Source organism: Ailuropoda melanoleuca, chromosome 16 (genome assembly GCF_002007445.2).
Source record: "Ailuropoda melanoleuca isolate Jingjing chromosome 16, ASM200744v2, whole genome shotgun sequence".
In the NCBI taxonomy this organism is placed as follows: Eukaryota; Metazoa; Chordata; class Mammalia; order Carnivora; family Ursidae; genus Ailuropoda; species Ailuropoda melanoleuca.
Genome location: NC_048233.1, coordinates 81,097,800 through 81,120,421, shown reverse-complemented (window position 1 = coordinate 81,120,421; position 22,622 = coordinate 81,097,800). Strand labels below are relative to the sequence as shown.

The 22,622-nt window shown below is 55.9% G+C and overlaps 1 protein-coding gene across 3 annotated transcripts; it reads right to left on the bottom strand.

The window, feature by feature from the left end:
- Window positions 1–1,770: 1,770 nt before the first annotated feature.
- PPP1R32 (protein phosphatase 1 regulatory subunit 32) lies at window positions 1,771–22,567 on the bottom strand. Of its 3 annotated transcripts, XM_034646057.1 has the most exons (17): window positions 14,053–22,567; window positions 12,413–12,486; window positions 10,239–10,444; window positions 9,621–9,915; window positions 8,787–8,924; window positions 8,211–8,328; window positions 7,799–7,952; window positions 6,695–6,823; window positions 6,067–6,130; window positions 5,682–5,794; window positions 5,247–5,306; window positions 5,035–5,121; window positions 4,619–4,732; window positions 4,443–4,537; window positions 2,617–2,781; window positions 2,066–2,146; window positions 1,771–1,883 (listed from the first exon to the last, which is right to left on the bottom strand). In XM_034646057.1, exons 5-16 carry the CDS (start codon window positions 8,893–8,895, stop codon window positions 2,077–2,079), a joined length of 1,278 nt encoding a protein of 425 aa, XP_034501948.1. In that variant the 5' UTR covers window positions 8,896–8,924; window positions 9,621–9,915; window positions 10,239–10,444; window positions 12,413–12,486; window positions 14,053–22,567; the 3' UTR covers window positions 1,771–1,883; window positions 2,066–2,076. The 3 variants fall into 3 exon arrangements, with proteins under 3 accessions (XP_034501948.1, XP_034501949.1, XP_034501950.1); XM_034646058.1 differs by lacking the exons at window positions 9,621–9,915; window positions 10,239–10,444; window positions 12,413–12,486; window positions 14,053–22,567 and adding an exon at window positions 9,432–9,594; XM_034646059.1 differs by lacking the exons at window positions 9,621–9,915; window positions 10,239–10,444; window positions 12,413–12,486; window positions 14,053–22,567 and adding an exon at window positions 9,068–9,124.
- Between the last annotated feature and the right edge of the window lie 55 nt (window positions 22,568–22,622).

Here is a 22,622-nt window from a genome sequence, read left to right as displayed (position 1 = left end):
GACTGCTGGAGAGAGGCCGAAGGGGGTAAAGGCAGGGGCTAAAGGAAAGAGAGGGGTGCTGCTCAATCCCCCTTCCCTCGGGTGGGGTCTAGAGCTCTAGCTCAGGAAACATCGTGGGGTGGCCCCAGCTCACATGGCCTGGAAACGGGGTGCAGGACAATGGGAGGGGACCCAGAAAGGGAGTGATGAGGCGTCAGTGTCCCTGACACCATATCCCCTACTGAGCCAGACGGAGGAGGGGTGAGCAGGGAACATGAGCTGTAAAAGGACACCACCGGTGGGGGAAGGACATGGAGACGTGAAGTGGTGTATGTGCGTGTGTGTGTGTGTGTGTGTCTGCATGTACAAGCGTTTGGGTGTCTATGTGAAGATCTGTGCATTTGTGTATGTTTCCATCGGTCCCTGCGTGCGCTTGTGTTAGTCTGTACGTACTTGTCTGTTGGCATTTACGTGTCTGTACGTGTTAGTGTGTGCACGTCTCCAGGGGTCTGTGTGTGTGTGACTGTGGGCGGGAGGGCCCGGCTGAGCCCCTTCCCTCTCCCCCACCTCATCACGGCCAGGCCACAGTTGGGACCCAGCCCAGCTGGCAAATCTCTGATTTGGTAACTGCACCGCTCCTGCTGGAGGCCATGGACCAGCAGGCCCCACCCACAGCCTGTGAGGCTGTCACTGGGTCCGGAGTCTGGCTGGGTTTGTAGCCGAGAGAGACTCTGTGTCCCCTCCTCCCCTCCTCCAGTGCTGGAGCCAGCTGGAGCCACCCACACCCCACATGGAGCCCCAGCCAGGCCCAGCGAGGACAGCCCCCGGGCCTGCCGTTCAAGACGGCTGGTACACCCAGGCCCCCCGGGGCCAGCCGTGCCGCTCCACAGACGCCCACAGAGAGTGGGGAGGGTGGGGGGCAGCTGCTAGACCACTGAGTGTACCCCTCTGCGTGCAGGCTGGCCTGGAAGGTGCTGGAGACATCCTGGCCTTGGGCTGCCACTGCCTCTTTACCCGTATGACCTTAAGCAACTCATGTGCTCTTTCTGGGTCCAGGTTCCCCTTTATAAAACGAGGAGCTGGTGTTGGCAGGAACGCAGCATACCGTTGTGTAGTTGTGCACTGTGCAAATGCGCCTGGTGGAGGTGAGGGAAGGCACTGAGAGGTAGGCCGGGTTCTGCCCCACACGCTGAGGCCTCAGTGTCAGGCGGCAGCATCTGGAGGAAGGGATGCGTTCTTCCCACAGGAAGTCTGCTCTTTAGGGACTGTGCTTGGGGGTGGGGTGGGGGGAGCCTCGCTCTAATTCTTACAGAAGGGCTGCCCTGAGGCACCAGCCTTTTCAACCAGCCCCTGCCCCTCCCTGTGTCAGTGTCCAGGTGTCCTTCCTTCGCAGACCCTCGTCTGTCTGTCTCCGGAGTGAGATCTCTATGACTGCCTGCCCCTCTGCCCTCCCTTCTCCTTCAAACCATCCAGTGTGGGACCCAGAAGGGCCCTGGAAGTCCTGCTCTGGTCTAACTGCCCCATTTGACAGACTAGCAAACCGAGGCCCCTCTGCCCTCCTCTGTCCCCCTCTGCTCCCTCTGCCTCTCCCCACTCCATCCCACCTGCTCCCTTCCAGGGCTCCCAGCCTTCAGCACAGACTGCAGGAGACCCCCTGACAGGAGAGGAATCTGTGTCCTTGTCCCTAGTGTCACCAAAGCTGGCCCCACCCCTCCACTCCTGCCTTCTTGCCCCACTGCACCCCCACCCCATCCTTTTCCCAGCTCCCCTGCCAGTGACTGGACACACGGGTTTGCTTCACTGCTCTTTATTTCATTAGGAAAGTAGCCAGGGGAGTCCCGGCAGGGAGGGGGTGGGGGAAGGGAGAGTAGTCGGCTCCAGTCCTGTCTGTTGGGTAGGCAAACCTGTGGGGAACAGAGATGAGGCCCGAGGGGCTAGTCGGGGGGTGGTTCGTGCACTCCCCCACCCCTAAGAGCCAACCCCCCCCCCCGGACTCCCACGCCCCCCACTGAGGATGGGTCCCCAGCAGGGCTTGGTTGACCCAGGGCTGCGATCTGGGGCTGGCCCCCCGCGGGGAGCTGCTTACCAGCCTTGGGCTCAGTTGGGTGTCGTGAAACGGCCACTGTGAGGCGCTGCTCTGTAGAAGGGGTCCGCAGAGATCAGGGTTCTACAGGGAGGAGAGGGGTGCAGGTGAGAGGGATGTGGGACAAGGGGGGAACTTCTCTTCTGCCTGCGCCTCCCCTGGAGCCGCCCGCAGCTAGGTCAGCCAAGCCACAGACATTCTTCGCCTGCCAGCTCTGGGCCATTGTCTTAGAAACGTAATTTTTGAGGAATTGAATTGAGCCCGAAAGGAGTCATTGCGAGAAAGAACCGCAGTCCATTCAGCTCTGTCCCCACCCCCCCTGCAGCCTGGCAGGGGGCAGGTGTGGAGCTGACCTCTGTGATGGGAACCAGGGGGTGAGGGGGCAGCCATGCAGGGGGAGGGGTCGCTGGTGGTGGGGGGAGGAGAAGCAGGAAAAGCAGTGAACAAACCAGAGAGAGGGAATGGGCCTCTCAGACAGACAGATGGAAAGAGGGAAGAAGCTGGGGAAAGGCCTGGATGCTGCAAAGGACAGAGCAGGAGGGAGTGCTGGCTACCTTCCCACGTGGGGGTGCAGGCGCTGCAAGCTCTCCATGGGGTTGGGGGTGGCCTCCATGCGGGTGACTGGCTGGTTGAAGGCATAGCCTCTGGGCTTCTGCGGCTGGATGCCACCTCGAGTCCAGCCTTCTCGGTCCAGACCCTTGGGGATATTCTCCAAGTACCTTCAGCATGTAGGGTTGGGGGGGAGTGTTGCGGGGCGGTAAGCTGGCCTCCGCCCACTTCTGCAGCCTCTCTGCCCCTCTTGGAGAGGAATCTTGGCTCCAGCAGAGCACAAAAGGCCTCAGATCCCTCCAGCCTCCTTGCTTTTGCTCATGCTGTTCCCTCTGCCAGGCACTCCCTGCGCCTGTGTCCACTTGGGGAGCGCTCACTCGGGAAGCCTGCCTGGCTTTGCCTCAAGGTGGATGGCCCTCCATTGCCTCCATTGCACAGCCCCGATGCCGCACCAGCACTTGGAGCATAAAGGACTGTCCGCGTGCCGCCTCCTGCCCTGGCCTGTGACCTTCTCAGGGGTGGGGAGTGGACACCCCAACTCATTCGTTTCTCTCTAGGCATTCCACTTCGCTTCCACTTTGCTGATGTTCACTGAGCCCTGGGCCACGTTCTGAGTAAGATGTGGGCCCCGCCCTTGAGCTTAGGAAGGGGGGGTGCAGAGAGATAAATGAAAAAATCAGTGATTACAACCCCTGGGGAAGTTGCCACGCGCCTGACACCCGGCAGGAGCTTGGGGAAGCCGAAGGGCAGGCGGAGAAGGACCCCGTAGACATGACTGGGGCTGAGGGTCTGCCCCAGGAGGAGGGCGTTTGCCTAGGAAGGTGCAGGGACACTGCTGTCCCCCGACACCCGCTGTGAGTCTCTGCCCCTCTCCTTCGCCCTTCGTGGGAAGCGGAACAGCCACCTGTGCCACAGATCTGCAACGTGGCTCAGGCGCCACTTCTCCCATCTGAGCCTCAAGGTCCCCATCCCAAAGAGGGGGCCAGCCCAAAAGATGGGAAGCAACTGGGGAGACCAAGGAGATGGGGGCCAGTGTGGACACAGGTGACACCTGCTGACACAGATGGCAGATGCTGTGCAAGGAGGCTTTTGTCCACAGAATTACACCTCCTTTATCCCACTCCTGTAATGCCCTCCCCATCCAGTGCTGGCCCTGGGAGTCCTCCCCATGGCTCTCGGGCCACTTCCTCCTGGAAGCCCTCTGAGATGTTCAACAAAGAGCTTAATTTCTGGGGAGCCCAGAGCCCACCCACCATGGACTGGACATAATATCTTAGCAGATGCCATGTTGCTCCACCTGGACCCCCTTCAGCCCCCTTTTTCTTCCCCTGCCCACCAGCCTGGGCATCAGTGGAGGGCACGGCATCAGAGAAAAGCGCAGAGGAAGGCTGCCCTTGGGCTGCTGGGGCTTGCTTTTGCCTGTAGCAAAGAGGTGCCTGGGATTTTTAGCATGGTCCCTGGGGACAGCCCTTAACTACCGACTGATGGATATGGGGATATCAGTACCCAGCTCTCTCCCCGCGTGGCTGGGATCATTCTGAGTTGTATGTTTGCACTGTTTTCTAGAGCCCCCCTCACGGCATATCTGGTTAATAACACACTGGCTTTGGGCGGCCTTCCTTTCTCCCCACAGCTTCCCAGCTCTCCACACTCCCCAGTAAGAGACTTGCGCTCAAATCCTTGGCTCAGGGGCTGCTGCTGGGGGAACCCACATGAATCCAGTGTTGGTCTGCTCCACAGGCTGTGAGCTCGTCATTTGTCCCAGTGTCTGTCTGTGAAATGCGTGCCAGGCTTCACAGCCCTGGATTTGGGCAGGGAAGAGGGTGCTCACCCTTGGCTGTAGGTGGTCAGGTACCGATTATCCATGTCTGGGTCATAGGGGTTCCGGAAGTAGCTGGCGTTGTTAAGGCTGAACCCCGTGGGCTCCTGCACCAGAGGTACGGAGGGGACTTGTCAGGTCAGGAGAGGGTGGAGATTTGGGAGTGGGGCTGGGCACCCCGGCCTCACCTTGTTCCCCACCGTCTCCCGGCCCAGCAAGGCGACGTTGGTCTGCTGCACCCGCTGCGGGGGCTGGAACTGCCGGTGGCTCATGCTGCTAGGTTCTGGGCCAGGAGGGGGCACCTGCAGGGGACGGAGCCACAGGAAAGGTAGTGGGTGGCCAGGGTGAGGCGGCAAGGACAGAGGGCCCTAACTTGCCGCCAGCCAGGACCTTGTCCTTCCCCCTCCAGGCACAGGGAAATCCCTGTTTCAAAGACACCCTCGCTTTCCAGTTCCTAGGCCTTTGCCCCTCCCCTGCAGGGTCCAAATATCCTGATTCTTCCCATCCTTCGGTGCTCAAATGCCTCTGCGGCCAAGGAACCTCCCTGTCCCCCCCACCCCCGAATGCTCCTGCTCTGAGGAGCCCCCCCCCGAAGGCCACTCACTCTGGGGTTCAGCATCCTCTCGGTCACTCGGTTGTAGCCCGTTTCCCGCTCGGAGCCTCTGGCCAGCACAGGCAGGAGCTCGTCCCCCTGAGGCAGCAGAGGAGCCCCTGATGCCACAGCATGGCTGCTCCTCCAGGTACTGTCTGGGGGCCCCGCGAAGGACCCCAGGCCATGGGGTCAGCCAGCCCTCCACCCCCACTGGCTCCGCTTACATGAGGGTGGGCCATGGGGAGGAAGTCGGACCTGGTGACACTCCGGCCGGGGAGGAGGACCTGGAAAGAGGCCCGCGGAGGCGCGTCAGCCCAGCCGGGCTGAGGCAGGTGCCCCCACGTCCTGAGCGCAGAGGAGGGCTCACAACACGCGCGTGTGTTTGGGGTAATGGAGGAAAGGGAAGAGGTTGGGGAGAAACTAGGCTGAGTGAGGACCAGCAGGCCCGGGCTCTCGTCTGAACTCTGCGTAACATTGGCTCTGCCCCTTCTCCTCTCTAGACCTCAGTCTTCTCATCCACAAACTGGGGGAGCTGGACCAAAACAGTGGTTTCTGCCCACACTCATTCATCTCATGTTTGAACACAGGGTTTTGCAGCTCACATCTTGAAAAAAGCTAGAAGTCACACTGAGATTCTGGCAGGCACCGGCCTGACTTACCGGATCCCCAGGGAGGGCCTGGGAGGGCAGCTGGAAGACAATGGGGTTCTTGGTGGACTCTTCGGTGAAGCCAGTCTCTTCCTTGGCGCCAATTGATTTCTTCTGCAAGAGATCTGCGAAAGACATCCCCCCTGTGCTGCCCCCCACCCCGGCCACGGGCCCCAGCTGCATGGCTCAGTGTCCCAGCCAGTGGGGAGGGAGCTGGCTCCAAGGATCTGGACAACGGAGCACAGGTCCCCCAGGCTGCCTCTGTATCCTTCTTTCTTCCGCGGGTGCCTTCTTTGTGCTACGCCAGCTCCATCTGCCCCCCACCCCCGTGTCTCTCCCTGCGGCCAGGGGGAGGGAAGTGTCGTGGGAGGGAGGCATGAGCTCAGACACGTGCTACCTGGCTGGTTTGAAGGCTCCTTGAGGTACTTGGAATTGTACTCCGAGGTCATGAAGCGCGGGCCCTGGAACATAGAGGGGAGAGCAGTGGGGCCCGCGAGGTGGACCAGGGCCCAGGGGAGGTTGGTGGCGGTGGTGGCTCTTCAGTGCTCCGAGTAGCCTGTGCGGTGTAGTCCGCGAAGGGAAGGCCAGGACGGCAGCCCAGCACAAAACCGTCTCTGACGGGGCAGCAGAGCGCCATACCCTCCACCGTGAGTTCCCCTGTGACAACGAAGCCCATCCCATCCCACGCTGGACTCCTGGCAATGAACAGGGGACCCAGGGACCCAGACAAGGAGAGAGGCTAAGAGAATAAAGGGGGTGCTCTGATCACACTTCACTGCCCAAAGCTCGGGGAGTCTGGAGATGGGCACGGGGAAAGAAGGGGCCTCTGGGGTTAAGTCCTAAGACCCAAGTGAGGAAGTCCGTGATGACAGCATTGACGCTGTCTTGGAAATACCAAATAGCCTTGGCTCTCCCAGTTTTTCTAGGTACCCTGAGCCCACATTTTGCTGGCTTTTTGGGAGAGTCAGAGCATTGCCGGTCTCCAGGAGGGGAAGGAGGTGGGTCTGGCCTCTCTGCCCACTCACATGCCGGGCATTCTCCCACTCCAGCGAGCCCTTGCCCTGAGGCTGGTGGAGCAGGGGCACGTCCTTGGGCTCCAGCCCTGTGATGGCCTGCGCCCCATAGTCCTGGGTGTCGAAATGGACCTTCCTGACCTGGGAGGAGGAAGTGGCCAGTCACACTCCAGGCGAGGGGATGGCAGTCACGTCTTAACTCTGCTTCTGCCCTTGACCCCTACAGAGTATCTGTAGCCTTAGGTGTCCCTTTACAACGAAGTCCAGTCATGTGCCTCCTCTGTTTGGAGCCCTGCAATCATCCCATTGCACTAGGAATAGATCCCCATGTCCTGACAGAGACCCACAAGGACCCTAGTTCCTCGCTTGGCTCCAGCCACCTGCCTCCTTGCTGTTCTTTGTCACATCAGATCCTTGCACCTCAGGGCCTTTGCACTTGCTGTCTGCACTGCCTGGAACTCTCTCTCACATCGCTGCATCATTTAGAGGACACTTCCCTTGAGTCTTTGACTCATGTCTCCACAGCAAGCTCTTTCTCCGCCCTCCTGGTTTGCAGTTGCAACCCCTTCACTACTGCTTCACCCCCTGCCTCTTCCCTGTTGCGTTTCCCTCCCCCCCCCAGCACTTAGCACTTTCGTATATAGAAGAGATGTTTGAACGTATCAGTTGAATGAATGAATGACTTAGTATCCACTCTACTGCTGGGGACAAGGATGATGATCATAATGATGATTAAAGAAGATGGGGACGATGATGACAAAAGCCAATGTGACTGGTGGTGAGGACAGTCATGTGGCCTTGGAGATGTGGAGGGGATGGTGGAGACCATGGGGTGGGGATGGGGATGGGGGTGGCAGAGGTGATGGCAGTGACATGGACGGGGATGGAGGTGGAGGGGAGGTGATGGTGCAGTTGGGAATGGGGACAAAGGTGACACAGGTGAGCAGACTCCCAGCCCGCCTATGGCTCCTCGGTACCCAGGCATCTCAGCCTTGACCAACTCTTGGCAGAGTAGTCCCACCCTGCTGGAGGGATCCTCACTCTCTCCACCCCTCAGCCCTTCCTCGACCCCAGCCTCGGGGTCCCCCTCCCTCCTGGCCCTAGCCCAGCACTGACCTCCTTAGTGGGGGTTGCCGCACTGGGCTTCTCCCGAGAGTAGCCCGAGCTGGTCTGATGCACGTTCCAGGGCAGTGGGTATTTGCCATCAGGCACCTCCAGGGGGCGGTAGCTCTGGGTGGTCACTGACTGGAAATTGTGGCGGACTTGTTCCCTGTGAGCGGAGCGGGAGCTATTACCAGGGCCACCTGGAGGCCGCAGAGCTTATCTCTGGAAACTGCCCACTTCCTCCAAACCTCCCACAGTGGCTTCAGGAGGCCGCCTCTCTTGGGGCCCCAGGACCCCAGACCTAGGCCAGGCAAGGTTCAGGGTCTCCACGCATGCCGCCCGCAGTGAGTACGATGCACTCCAACGGCCCTGAGCGCTAAGACTCAGCGGGGCTGGGAGGGAGAAGGGTCTGCACAGACTGTACCCCATGGCTGGGTTGTCCAGGGCATCGAGGTTGGCATGGTAGGAGTCCACGGGCCGGTAATTTGGTCTGTAGCCTGTGCCTTCGTGGCTGCCCATGCGGGGCCTGAAGTCCTCCCGACCTGCCAGCGGGGAAGCCGGGAGACGGGACAGGCCCACGAGACAGGCCCAAGGGGCAGGGGAGTGAAAGGGGAGTGAGCAGGGCTTCCCAGGCAGGGCCAGCAAACACCCACCTCCCGACCCCCCCCAGGGCTCAAGGGTCCTTGGGATGGAGAAGGCATAGAGCCGTGAAAGCCTGGCCCTTTGAGATCGTGGCAGCAGGGAAGGGAAAGGATAGGGTAGAGGCAAGGTCAACGTGGCCGAATCACAGAATGCCCTCCGGGGAGGGGCAGCGGGGCAAAGCCAGCCTGACCACACAGGCGCGGACACATCCTTGGGGGGCTCAGAGGGTGGATCGGTTCAGCGGGCCGGGGCCCCTCCGAGCGTGTGAGGGCCACAGGGGCTGCTCCTCTCACAGCGGGAGGGCCCCCCCACATCGTGCCCGCGTCCTGGCGTGGCTCCTGCACAAACCGGGCCTCACCATAGGCTGTACAGTAGCTGGTGGCATAGAATTTCAGGGGGTCCGCGCAGCCTCCCGAACTCATCTTCACGTACGGGGAGACAACCCCCAAGGGGAGTTTCCCCATCATGGTGCTGTGGGGCAGGGCCCCGGGGGCACCTGGAAAGGAAGCGCAAGGAGCCCGGGCATTTCAGCAGCCCAAAGTCCCCGAGCCTGCCTCGGGCCCAGGCTGCAGAGGCCCCGGAGGTGAGCTCGAGCCCCCCAGCCAGTGCCTTCCCCTCGGCCCGTCCTTCTGCACCAACCCACGCCCGCAAACTGAAGTCAGGACTGGTCATCGTCAACATGTGATCGTGTACACTCATTCCTCCTTCCCCACACCTTATTATCTCCCCAGTTCACAGCCGGAAACAAAGACTCCAAGTGATGAAGGGTGAGCTCATAGTGGGAGGGGGAGCCAGGGTTCGGGCCCCGGGGTACCTGACTCCGTGCGCCTGATCTTAATCCACCAGTGGATGAGGACTGAATGGACAGACACCCTCCCACCCCAGCTCCACAGCGCACTCGCAGCCCCGGGTTCTTGTCCCTCTCTCAGCTCGCTTCTGGGTCTTGCTGAGGGAAGTGGGCTCGGCCCTCCTGGGGCCCAACCGCAGCTGGCCCCACCCTCACCTGCCCTCTGCTCTGGCTCTGAGGTCTGGTGAGAGGCTGCAGGAGGCAGGAGCTGCTCCAGAGAAGCCCAGGCCCTCTGGGAGGCGGCCAGGCCAGGAGAAACAGTGTGTCGCCTAGCAACTGGTGCCTAGCAACAGCGTCCCCACGCCTCTGAAGCCCTTCTAGGGCCAGGGCCCATGAGAGGCTGACCTGGCCCAGATGAGGGCAGCTGCCCAGCCAAGGTCCTGCTGCCTCGGGCCCCCTCCTCGCCCCAATCGCCGGCTTCCCAGGACAAGCCTGGGTAGAGGTGCTCTCTTCTGAGTGACAAGAAGTAAAGATAATCTCCAACAACCACTCCCGCTTATTAAGTATGCACTTCTCAGCAGACACTTTAGATCCTTTATGGCCAGTCCTCTGAGCGGCTCCTCCAGGCGGCTATTATTATCCCTCTTTTCACATGGGGAAAATGAGACTTCGACAAGCAGTGTCTTGACTGGCCAGAGATCTTGAAAACATAAGGAGAGAGAAGAGTTCAGACTCAAACGTGGGTGGGCCCAGATCCCACTTGTAAGCCTCTCGGGGAATTATCCTGTTTCCTGTGTCCTGCTAGAGCCAGATCGGTGCCAAGCTCTTCCACACACATATTTTTTTTTAAAAGATTTTATTTATTTATTTGTCAGAGAGAGAGCACGCACGAGAGAGCAAAGCAGGGGGAGCAGCAGGCGGCGGGAGAAGCAGGCTCCCTGCCAGGACCCTGGGATCATGACCTGAGCCGAAGGCAGAGGATTAACTGAGCCATCCAGGCATCCCTTCCACACACAGTATTACCTCAGACAATCCCCCGAACCACCTTGTGGCCGGGAGGAGTGTGGCAGAAACCCGATATGTCATCTCTGAGGAGGGGCCTGTCCTTTTACCGCCCCCATTCCTCCTCTTCACCGAGAGTAGCAACCGGACCACCTCATGGGGCTGTGGGCAGATTTCCTGAGGGCATGGCTTCAGCTCTTCAGTTTTGCAAAGCTGCTGTTCTCAACCTATTTTGCAGATGGGAAAGGTGAGGCCCAAGGGCACTGGCCAGGCCTCAGAGTCGGTGAAGGATTACAATGGGAGTGAGTCAACTCTGTGGCCCTGCTCCCTTTGGGCTGGCCGATTTGCCCCATGGGTGCTTTGAGGCTTGTAACTGTTTAACTGGATCTCTGGGGATGGGGTGGGAGTGGGGTGCCCCGACATGTAGCATTTGCCACATTTATGGGGTGTAAATACTCCCATCATGGCTGCTCTCAAACGACCAAGGCAAGGTCACCGAGCAGCGAGTTGGGAAGTCAGGCCCAGGCCCCTATGCAGCCGCCACTATCTAGAATTTGTGCCGTATGGCTCCAACAGACAGAAGTGACCTTGAGACCGTGAGTGACAGACAAATGTAGTAATATAATAAGGGGTGATGACTTTGAAGTATTTATTACCTTTGGGTTTTTTTTTAAAGATTTAATTTATTTATTTGACAGATTGAGAGGGAGAGGGAGAGAGAGCACAAGTAGGGGGAGCAGCAGGCAGAGGGAGAAGCAGACTCCCCGCTGAGCAGGGAGCCCAACGACCTGGCGCTTGATCCCAGGACCCTGAGATCATGACCTGAGCCGAAGGCAGAGGCTTCACCGACTGAGCCACCCGGGTGCCCCTATTATTTTCATTCTTAATATAATTGATTAAATTGTAAGTTTTTATAATTCGATTTGTAACCACGGCGGAGTTCAACAACCTGCTCACGAATTTCCTGGAGGTTTTGCCTTCAACTCTCAGGAGCTGGTATGACCGGCTCCAGAGCCTCCCGACTCATAGGGGAACGAAAAGGATGCCAAGGGAAAGGGGGGCTGCCCCACCCAGGAGATGCCCTTGCTGCACTCGGCCTGGCGTGACTGGCCTGCCAGGGTCGGAGCTTGAGACCACGCCTGGCCCCCCCAGCGAGGCCCTGGACTCGGAGGTGACTGGGGCCTTGGGGAGACCCACCAGAGCAAGGAGTCTGTTCGGGGATCGGAAGCTGCAAGGCCAGCAGTGAATGCGCACAGTCCTGCTCTCCCCGTCTACTGACAGAGGCTCAGTGAGTCCCTCCCATGATGCAAGAGAGAGTAAGCCCTGCCTGGGTGGCCGGGACAGAGGGATGGAGTGGCCCTGAACAAACTGCACAAGAGCTCAGACTCTGAAGCCGGATGGCGTAAGCCCTGGCTCTACCACTTAATAACTAAGACTCGATGCATGTTACTTGTGCCTCAGTTTCCCTTTCTGGAAAACGGTGCCTCCCTGTGGGGTTGTGGTACACAGAAAGCACTCGAAATACTCTGTGCATGGTGTCTAGCAGGTGGCAGGCCTGCACCAGGTGGAGGTGAGGGAGGGCTCCCCGCCTGGAGGGCCCTGCCAGGGCAAAGGTGGGTAGCGCTGGCAGGCTGGGGGTGGTGATGGGTCCCAGGTGGCCGGAGCACTGTGTGGGGAGGCGCTCAGCTGGGAGAGGCTGTGCCAGGTTTTCCCTTCAGCAGCTGGCAGGGCAAAGGAAGTGGTGAAAGATTGGAAATCGTTGGTAGCACTGTGACGGAAACTGGAGCTGCTGGGGACAGCCTGGCCTGCAGCCCACAGAGGATGGGGGGGGGAATTCTGGGAGATGTTTGCTCTCAGACTGAACTCCCATTAGGTCTGGGCTCCCGGTGGCCTGTCATTTTTTTTGTTGGTTTTTTTTTTTTTTTTTTTGGTTTTGTTTTTGTTTTTGTTTTTTGCTGTGTGGCGACACCCAGCGGCTGTCCCTTGGAACTGCAAGCGATGCCTCAGGTGCTGCCCTCCTAAGGCTGGGGGGCTCCCGGAAGAAACTGAGGAGGGGGCAGAGCCACTATCCCCCCCAGCCACAGACCACCCTGCCTCACCTGCTATGCAGAACCCAAGGGGCCAACCTGGCAAGGAGTGTTCCAGGAGGGCAAGGGCTGGAACCTACAAGTAGCAGGAGCCCAGGGTCTGCTCACCGGGTGCTGGTCCGGGCGATAGCCGAATTGCTGTGTGACTTTTGGACCTCTTGGCTCTAGGCCTGTTTTTCTATCTGTAAAATGAAGCAACAGACTAAATGGTCCTTCCAGATTGTAAGTGGGAAATCCAGGACCCACTTCAGCCCCTCTTCCCATAACTGTTCCCATTGATTAAGCATTTTCCATGCAGGGGCAGAGCTGTGCTAACTCTTCACTCTTCGTTCCAGCCCTGCAAGCAGAGACTGTTGTTACTGCCCCCATTTCACACACGAGGAAACTGCCTAGGCCTCACGGGCAGGAAGGGGTAAAGCCAGCTCTCCAGAATCCACGCCCAGCCTGCTAGAACGTGCTGGCAAATTTGCTGTAAAGTGCTGGGACTGTAGCAGTAGGCTCTAACACCATTTGGTGGAGCTCAGCGATTTTCCAAAGGGACAGACTGCGCTGGCCAGGTGAGTGACCACTTTCTCCTTTCTAGACCTGCCCTATCCTGAGCAGTAAGATTCAGCCCTATTTCCCTCCTGCGAGAAGGAGCTGGGCTGGCCCCAGACACCATCAGCTGCCTTGCCTCTGAAGCCTGGAAGGTTGAGGCTCAGGAACCAGCTAGAGGATTTTGAGGCCCTGGTGCACAGAACTCCGTAGCTGGGACCGATGGGGGAGGGCCCGGCGGGCGTCCGGGGCTAGCGTGCACCACTCTTTGACTGCTGAGTCCTGAAAGGGGACTGACATCTGCACTCTGGGCTCTGGGCTGTGAGCTCTGGGTCCCCAGAGGAAGATCACCTTGGGCAAATGAGGCAGCACACCACTGAGCAGGTGCCATTTGACTTTGATTGAAGTGTGTCTTCATGGCGGGCCTCGGAGGGCAGGGCCAACTTTTGTCAGGAAGAGAGGTTCAAGGAGGGAAAAGCTTCCTAAAACACCCAACCTTCTAACTGGGGAATAGGGTGCCTGGTGGGGAGTGAGCTCTCCCTCCCAGAAGGCATTCAAACAGAAGTTTGAATTCACTTGAATGTGGATGACAATAATAGCAAACTCTCTTTTGGGCTGTATTTGGTACCAGGCACTGTTCTAAGTGCTTCACATGTGTTAACACGTTCAAACCTCACCACACAGTGAGGTGTGTTCCTGGGTGGGGGGGTAGCATCAGCACCTGCATTTTACAAATGAAGAAACTGAGACACAGAGTCTCACTTGTCTGAGGTCACACAGTGAATGGGGGAGGAGTCATTATTTGAATCCAGGCAGGCTGGCCCCGAGGGGCAAGCTGGTGGCTGTTTTGATGTTGCCTCATGGGTTGAACTAGAAGGTTCTCCAAGCTATTTTCAGAATCTGAGCTTTGATGGCAGTTTTCTTTTCTGAAACTTGTGCCTCCCTTGCCCTCTCCCGCACTCAGCTCCTTGGTCACTGAGGGAGCCTCAGGGAGAAAATCCACAGAAGAAAGGTCTAAAATCATCTAACTCGGCCAAGATGACTAAGAAGCAGAAAGTGGGCCTCTGGGGTGCAGCTGAGCGGGAGGCTGGGGGTGCCACACAGAGAGGGGACTTGGTTCTCCTTGCTTTAAAATGGTGGTAAAACACATGTAACATAAAATTTACCATTTCAACCATTTTAAAGTGTACAGTTTTGTGGCATTGAATACGTACATGACATCGCACGACTGGTGATAGTCCAGAATTTTGTCATTTTCCCAAATTGAAACTGTCCAGGAAACACTCACTCCCCACGCTCCCGTCCCCCCCAGACCCCAGCAACCACGGTGCTACTTTCCGTCTCTCTGAATTGGCCTGCTCTCAGGACCGCCTGTCAGAGGGATCATACAGTGTGTGTCATTTTGTGTCTGGTTTATTTCACTCAGCAGCATGTCCTCAAGCTTTCTCCCCAATGTAGCCTGTGTCAAAATTTCCTTTAAAAAAAAAAAAGGCGGCTGCATAGTGTTCCATTGTGTGGATATACCATACGTTGGGTATCCATTCAGCCGTGCATGGACCCTTGGGTTGTTTCCACTTTGGGTTATTGTGAATAACACTGCTATGCACATGGGTGTACAAATATCTCTTTGAGTGCCTGCTCGAATTTCTTTGGGGTGTATCCCCTGTGGTGGGAGAGGAAAAGGCAGGAGGGCTCCTGTCTTGAGTGAGACCAGGTCACATTCCTGCTCCTTTCTGAGCTTCTTCTAGAACTTGGCTTCGATGTCCAGCTCTGGCACAAATAGGGCTGTGTGACGTTCCTTAATCAACCCCCCGTCTCTGGTCCTGGTGGCCTGTGAAAAGAGGGGGCTGGGCCAGAACAGAAGGTTTGGCTTGTTTGTTTTAAGTTTGAGATGTGGTGCTTGTTTTGGCCTCAGGGCCTTGGAAGTGTTTCTTCAAACAGACCTGGAAATGATGCTTGACTCCCCCCGTCATCTGGGCCAGAGCGGTCGCTCAGCTCATTTTCTCTGGAGGTCCTTCTGTTCCATCAGAAACTGAAATAGCCCGAGGCTGATGGCCTAAGTCCACTCTCCCTCTGTCTCTCTTTTGCTAAAAGGCCACAATTCCCTTGATGACCTGAGCACGCTCCCTGCACGTCCCGCCATGCCTGCACAACTTCTTCGGGTTCACCCCGCCCCCCCGCAGGTGGACATTTCCTGGAAGAACTCCGGCGTGCTTATTTGATGGCTGTTCTGTTTCTGCCTGTTCTTGTTCTTTTACTGTCTCCTCTGGGTGAACTGGTTGATCTTGCACGAGGTTTAAAAATTCATGACTCCTGGGGAAGCTGAAATGAGACGGAGCAGAAAATCAGAACCCAGTCCTGGGGCTCCAGTGGGATGAAGATATTCTCAGCAGTGATCAGCAAGGAACTCAGGGCAGGGGGCCCAGAGCAGGGGTTCTGGATACATGGGGACCCGGGTTCAAATCTCCAGCGCTGTCTTTATGTGGCTGTTCTGTCGGATGCCCTTAACTTCGCCAAGGCTGTTCCCTTAGCTGAGTGATGAGGTCGCAGCGGTGAGGTCTCACAGCAGAACTCACGCACTTAGGGGCCGAGGGAGTCAGAAGAGACACATTTAAGCGCTTAGCACACAGCCTGGCACAGAGAAAGCACTCAGTACGTGTTTGGGATGATTTGATATTCCCCAGCCTCCCCTGCAGTTCGATAAACACGGTGGGGCCCGTTCTGGGGGATTGAGAACCGCCACTCCCAGCCGGAGGGAGTCAGAAGTGGCTGGGGGTGGAGACCCCATGTTGGCACAAAGAGCAAAAGATGGGAGCAGCGTGGGTCGCCGAGTCACCGCACAGAGGCCGGTGACACGGAGAGCTGCGGTGCTCTGTCCGGCGTCCCTGTGACCTGCAGTGTTCCAAGTGAGAGAAATAAACTTGGCTTTGTGAAGCCACTGGGATTGGGAGGCTTATTTATGATCGTAGTCTAGCTGACCAGGGGCCCCTCTGCTCCAGTCTCACCATGAGGTTTCAAGACTTCTCCAAACATGCCCTGCATTCTGTCCAGGGCTCATTTACCCCCGCAGTTCCCCTCTGCCTGGAGTGCCTTTCCCTTCCCCGGTGGTCTTCCTAAAGCCCGGCTCCACGTAAGCCACTTCTCTGTTAAGATCGCTCAAGGAGATCATTCCCAAGCTGAACGAGACAGCTCCGTTGTCAGAAATGAAGGCCGTGTCATCCAGCGGTGTTAGGAGTTACCCCTGGACAGCGAGGCCAGTGTGGTACAGGTGGGGATTGCCCACGTGGTGGGACGCGGATTCGGGGTGCTTTGGCTGCTGCGCCCCCAGCAGTGGCCTCCAAGAGGTACAGGTGGTGGGCACCCAAGGATCAGCGTGGGGCTCCCAGAGGGGACACACTCCCTGATGTTTTAGGACGGATGGAGACAGACAGGTTTTTAACAATTTATGAACCGACATCACCGAGTAACGGGAACAGTGCCTACAGGCAGCGTGCCAAGCTCTTTTCTTACGAGAAGGCAAACCTGCAGAGGGCTTAGGAGGACAGGCATGGAGCTGGGTGGCCCAGTTTGATGTGCGACCTCCCCAGCTCCCCAGCTGAGTGACCTTGGGCAGGTGGCATGGCTTTTCTGCACCACTGGCTCCCAGTAAAGGTGGGACGACCAGGGTGCTTCTGCCTTGCTCTAGGAGGAGTAAGGGAGCTAAATGAGAAGCGTGCCTCCCATGATAAGCACATCTCGCTATTATTAGTCTCAGGATAAAGCTAAAAGCAGCGTGGTCTTGGCTGTCCTCCTGACACTAACCAGGACGTCGACCACGCAACCACGTGACCCTCCTGACACACCGATGACGGGCACTGTAGGTGATGGGGGTCACTGGTGTGGCTTTCCAAGCACTGAATGTATACACGTGTCACCACAACAAACCCTCCTGGACGCTGACAACCATTTTATTAATGTGACAAACGGATAAATAATTGTATCAGAAAGACAGTTAACATCTTTTGCTCCCTCCACCTACATACATATGGGCTGTTGGCATTCTCAAAGCTGGTTAATATCACGGTCTAAAAAGAGAATTGCTTTTTGATGGAGAACTTGATTTTCATTTTCGATATAAATGATACTGGGAAGCCAAGAAATCTTTTATGATAAACCAGTCTTCGCCAGTCCCATTTTTCTCAGGGAGGAACTTGCTTTTTGTTTTTAGGAACTTATTTTTAAATATGAATTTTTGTAACTCAATTAGATTACTTTCAGCTGCATTTAATTTTCATTTGAACATTTTATTTAAAAAATTTAAAAATTCAATAATGTGGTTTTATTTTCACAGTGACAGACATGATTTTTGACGAAGATGTCACAGCAAGCCAATAGAACAGGAAGTCTTTTTAATAAATGATGTTGGAATAACTGGGTATTGCTATGGAAAGAGAAAAGAGCCTCAAACCTTACCTCATGGCGTATCTAAAAATTCATTCAAGATATAAATATTCTTTCGTGACCCAGGGAGAAGCAAGGTTTCTGAAACAAGTCACAAAAAGCAATAACACCATCAAAGGAAAAGCTGGTAAACTGGACTTCATCAAAATTTAAAACTTTGGCTCTTCAAAAGAAAGTGTGAATAAAATGAAGACAACTCCCAGACTAGGTAAAAAAAAAAAATTGCAAACATATATCGGGAAAGGACTGGTATGCACGATGTATAAAGAATTCCTACGACTCAATAATAAAATGACAGCAACCAAATTCAAAAAGCGGGCAAGAGGCTTGAACTGGCACCCCACGAAAGAAGACACATAAATGGCCCATAAGCACGTGAAAAAAATATTCAACATCATCCATCGTCAGGGAACTGCACATGAAAACCACAGGGATGTCCCAGTTCCTACCCACGAGGATGGCGAAGTTTTCAAGGACTGACACCAAATGCTGGCAGGCTTGTAGGGCAGCTGGCTGTCTCACACATTGTCCATGAGAGCGTAAAATGGTACGTCTGCTTTGGAGAACGTGCCGGCCCTCGTTTTTCAATCAGACGTAACCTACCTATGACCTAGCCATTCTACCTCTAGATATATACTGAGAAGTAAAAACATTCGCTCACAAAGAGAACTGTCTGGAGCCCGATACGGGAAGGAGCTCAGGTACCCATCAACGGAATGGATACACTAAACTGGGTAGAGTCGTTCGATGAGATGCATTCGACTCAACAAAAACCAGGACAAATACTGGTGTGGGCAGTGCCAAAAACATCATGCTGACTGAAAGCAGACACATACAGAAGAGTACATACCGTCTGATTCCATCTTTATGAAATTCTAGAACAGACAAAATTAATCTATGGAGAAAGAAAAAGTCAGAGATGGTTGCCTGGGGTGTGGGGAGGTGTGCTGTGGGGACTGACTGGGGTAGAGCATGAGAGAACTTTCTAGGGTGATGGTAACTCCCGTTTCCTGATAGGAGTCTGGTGTGGGCATCTGCCAGAATGCAGCAAATGTGCACTTAAGATTTGGGCATTTCATTGGATGTAAATTTTACAGCAAAAGAAAACTACTTAAAATAAATGTATAAGTCTAGTTAATGATACGTGTTCTGAAATATTTTGGGGAAGCATTCTGATATCTATAATTTTGTTTGAAATGAATCAAAAAGTAGATGGATTAATGGGTGGAGAGGGATGGAAAGATGGGCAGATACGCAATGAATCAAGTAAGGAAAAAGTTAATGGCAGAATCTAAGTGGTGGATAGGACATACAGTCATTTGCTGCAAAACTCTTCTTGACATTGCTGTATATATATGGAATTTTTATAATACGTTAGAAAAATTCCACAACATTTTATGTATTTAAAAAAATTTTTTAAAAAGTAGACTCCACACCCAACATGGGGCTCGAACTCATGACCCTGAGATTAAGAGTCATGTGCTCTACACATGGGAGCCAGGGGTGTGCGGGAGGTTGGGCAACTCATCTCTGAACCCAGAAATGGGGTTCGCGTGGCTTTCCTGACCAGCCACGTCCAGCTCCCAGACCCAGCCTCCAACTCAGAGGGAAAGGACAGATAGTGACAGGAAGATCCAGAAAGCTCCACACCTCTTCTCTGCTGCTCAAGGATAAAACACTTGACACAGCGCAGTTTGAGCCCTGCCCTCTGACAGCCCCCCAAATTCAAAGTGTCTCTCAACTCCACACCATCCTCTCTCTGGAGGTGGCCCCGGTCCTGCTTGGAGGGCTCAGGAGGTTAAGGCCGGAGCTGCTGAGGCCATGCCGTCCTGTCTGCAAGAGCCAGGGCCCCGGGGTCCCGCGGGGAACCAAGGGAGGGTTTCTGCGAAGTCCGCGCAGCAGTCCTCCACCGGCCAAGATGAGACCCAGGACCAGAAGCCAGGAGCAGGGGGTGCTGGCGACAGCGCTCCTGCTTGGAGGCCGGGTAGCCTACGGGGCCCACCCGAGGCCTGGCTTCGGATGCTGGCTCTACTGCTTCCCCTCTGTGACCTGGAGCGAGCAGCTTCCTCTCGCCCGCCTCACTTTTCTCATCTGCGGGAGGCGACTGACAACCGTGCCTCTCCCCTATGTCACCGTGAGCACTCAGCCAGAGTGCAGGTGGGGCTCTCAGCAGCGCTGGGCCCGCCATCAGCACAGAGCACCGTTGCTAGGACTACCTAGCAACCGTGTTGCCAAGGTGCCAGGTCCCGTGCTAGGCGCCTTACATGCATGACCTCATTTGGTCCTAACACCCACACGTGCGGGGAGGTTCTCTTTTTTTCCGTTTTACAAAAAAAGACACAGAGCTGTGCAGAGGTTCGATGAACGCGCCCACCTGGCTGAGGAATGGGAAATGGGCAGGCTCCCTTCGGTCTGATTCTCCAGCAGCTGCCTCAACTGCCCTGCTCTGTCTGCCCTAACCGTGTCCCAGGGCATCGCCAAGGGGGAGCATCTCACTCGATACGAACTAAGTCACCTGAAATCCACTGGCAAACAAAATGCCCATCTTAACGTCACCGTTTGCTTTAAAACTACAGGCTATGATGTGTCCTTATGTAAGATGTGTTCACGGTGCCCTTTTTAAAGAGAAAATCAACATCCTCCCCTTCGGCAGGAGTATCCAGATTCAGGCAGGACCTGGGACCCAGCAAAAGACTGACTCTTCTCCTGTGATTATAGGTTACGAGGTGCTAGATTTCTTCTCCACACGTCTTCCCCTTCAAGCCTCTTATCTTGGATAGCTTCCACTTTTCGGTAATCCACCCTAAAGTGTCACAGTGCTGACAGACAGGTGTTTCTTAGAGCTGCAAGAGCACCCCTTGCCTCAGGCCACCTGTCCCACCAATGCCATTTTAGCCGACTGGGGATGATCTGGCACCCCTCCTCTCTCCCAGGGGGCTCCCTGGGAAACTCAAGTGTCCCGAGGTGGCTTCACTGGAAGCTGATCGGCACCATTTACTTGAGAGCTGCAGGGTGGCAGGCCCACCCCCTCGGACACCGCCGCCTGTCAGCTGTGGGGGGCGGGGGCTGTCGGCTCCGAAGTCTCCCAGACCTGCTGGCCCCTTAAGCCTGCGCGGCTTATGTATTGTGAACCCTTCCTCTTCCTCGACCCACGGCAGCGTGGTGGACGGATGGACAGATAAATGTGAGACCCTCCACTCTGCCAGCGGAATCTTTTTTCCTGGTGATGTTTAAAAACACGAACCAGGTTTTGAGTGTGCCACCCTGGCTGGAGCTACAGGACAGACCAGATAACCTCCAGATATGCCCAAAGCCAGAGCAAGGCACCTTTGCAATGACCCCAACGGATTCACTCCAAGGCACGGAGCTCGGGCAAAGGGGTTTGGCTGGTGCATTCTCAAGACTTGAAATGATTAAGAGAGGCAAGCATGGGAAGAGAACAGCCTTTGTGAGCCACTGTGACGGGTCACGAGGCAGCCTGGGTGGCAGGGACTCACGAGACCACTTCAGACGGGGCAGCGCAGGGCCAGACACTCATCTGCCCGGCCCCAGCTCAGAATGAGGTCACTGAAAGTGATGTGTCCGACTGAGAGCAACGGGGCCGGCTCCTGTTCCCCACAGATCCTTAGGGGGCTGCTGGCCCTTGCTATATGTTTATTAATTGTTTAAAATGCGCTGTGGCCAGCCTAGTTTTAGTTAATGCCTAATAAAGGGAAAAACTGTTTACATAGCACCCCTGGGTCTGACACTGAGCAGCTGAAGTTAGCAAGATCCTTCACTTTCCGAGATGACACAAGCCAGCAGCCCGGGAGGAAAACAATTCTTCAGAAGCACGCCAGTCCCAGGTGACAGTGGCAACAGTTGAACATTATGTTAAATGAGACAAAATCAGGGTCAGACCTCGAACCCCCGGGGGGAAAAAGCTCACACTGCCTACCAGGCCGTCGGGTGGGCTGCTGGAGCGCCCAGAGTAGATGGGCAAGTCGCTCCCCCGTTCGTGTGCACATCTTACAGAACAGCCCCATCTCACTCACGAGCTCTCCAACTGCCTAACGTCCTCCGCCCAGCACATCAAATGAGGCCCCAAGTGGCCAGAGTCTGTGGGAAGCCCCGGGGGACGTCCTCTCGTCCTCTCAAGGGCCCTGCTTCTGATTCCCAGCTGTCACGCCCACGCCTGCTTCTCACCCCCAGGGGGTCTTCCATCTTCCCCGACAGCCCCGTGGTTCTCCAATGTGCTCGGCTTTCCCACCTGCACGGGAGACTGCCCCACACGAGCTCTGGTGACCTCAGTGACATGCCAGGCAACTGGCGTTAGGAGACCGCTTTTAAGTCTCGGGCTGAGGTAACGACCAAGCGCTGACACCTAGTATCTACTCAGAGCTGAGTGTGCTGGGGGCCGGGTGAGAGCTCTGTGAGTTTTCTCTTCTCATCTGAAACAGTCAGCTACGATAAGGACAGTCATCGCCCCTGTCTTACGGATGAGGAAATGGGGGCTCAGGCCGATGCAGTCAGCCGGCAAGTGAGCAGCAGAACCAGGCCCTGAACTTGAAACCAGTGCCGACGCTGCTTCCTCACTCACGCGAGCTGCCCTGGGGAGCCACGGGCTTTGGGAAGCATCTGGCGGCCACCTGCCCCCTTCGTGACACACAGGTTCACCGTCTCAGAATGATCATGTCTTTGCCCTAACTTTGCAAAGCACGAATTCCTACTAAGTTTCCACCAGTAAAGAAGAGTGGTCTAGTAGAAAGTTCATTTGCTTTGGAGGCAGAACGAATGGAGACTGTCACTTTCTGACTAAATAGCTACTCGACCTTGGACAAACTGCTCTCTGAGCCCACTTTCTCATCTACAAAATCAGCATAACACCCCTTGTCCGCAGGAGTACCGTGAGGCCCTCACAGGGTAGTGTAAGTAAAGGCTGGTTCTCTTCTCTTCTCTCCTTAGCTGGGGACACCAGAGGCAGGAAGGACCAGGAGGCGGCTCTCCGGGAACCCCTCAGCTCCAGAATGCTGGAGGCAGGCACTTTCTCTCTGCGTGCATTTCCTGTGCTCACCACCCTGTGCTTAAATCCACCCCCTGGCCTGCCTTCCGAGGTCCACACCATCAGATGGTCCCAGCCCGGCCTGGGTGATGACAGCTCTGACTGGGTTACGGGTCTGAGGGCAAAATCCCTCCAGGGAGACCACTGCTAGCCACACATTAGTCTTCCGGCCCCAGAGCTCAGCACTTCCAACTGATTCATTTTAAGATGTTACTGCTTATGTGCTGTCAGTTCGTCAACTGCAATGACTGGGAAGACTGCAGAAATACAGAAGTTTGCCGTCATGCCACGTGGGAATAAACC

Excerpts from the sequence above, each read along its gene's own strand:
- PPP1R32 (XM_034646057.1), bottom strand. The coding sequence starts at position 8,895 with ATGATGGGGAAACTCCCCTTGGGGGTTGTCTCCCCGTACGTGAAGATG. Across the intron at positions 5,795-6,066 it reads GGAGCCTTCAAACCAGCCAG|ATCTCTTGCAGAAGAAATCA; the intron begins GTAGCACGTGTC and ends TGTCTTTCGCAG. Across the intron at positions 2,782-4,442 it reads CTGACCACCTACAGCCAAGG|GTACTTGGAGAATATCCCCA; the intron begins GTGAGCACCCTC and ends TACATGCTGAAG.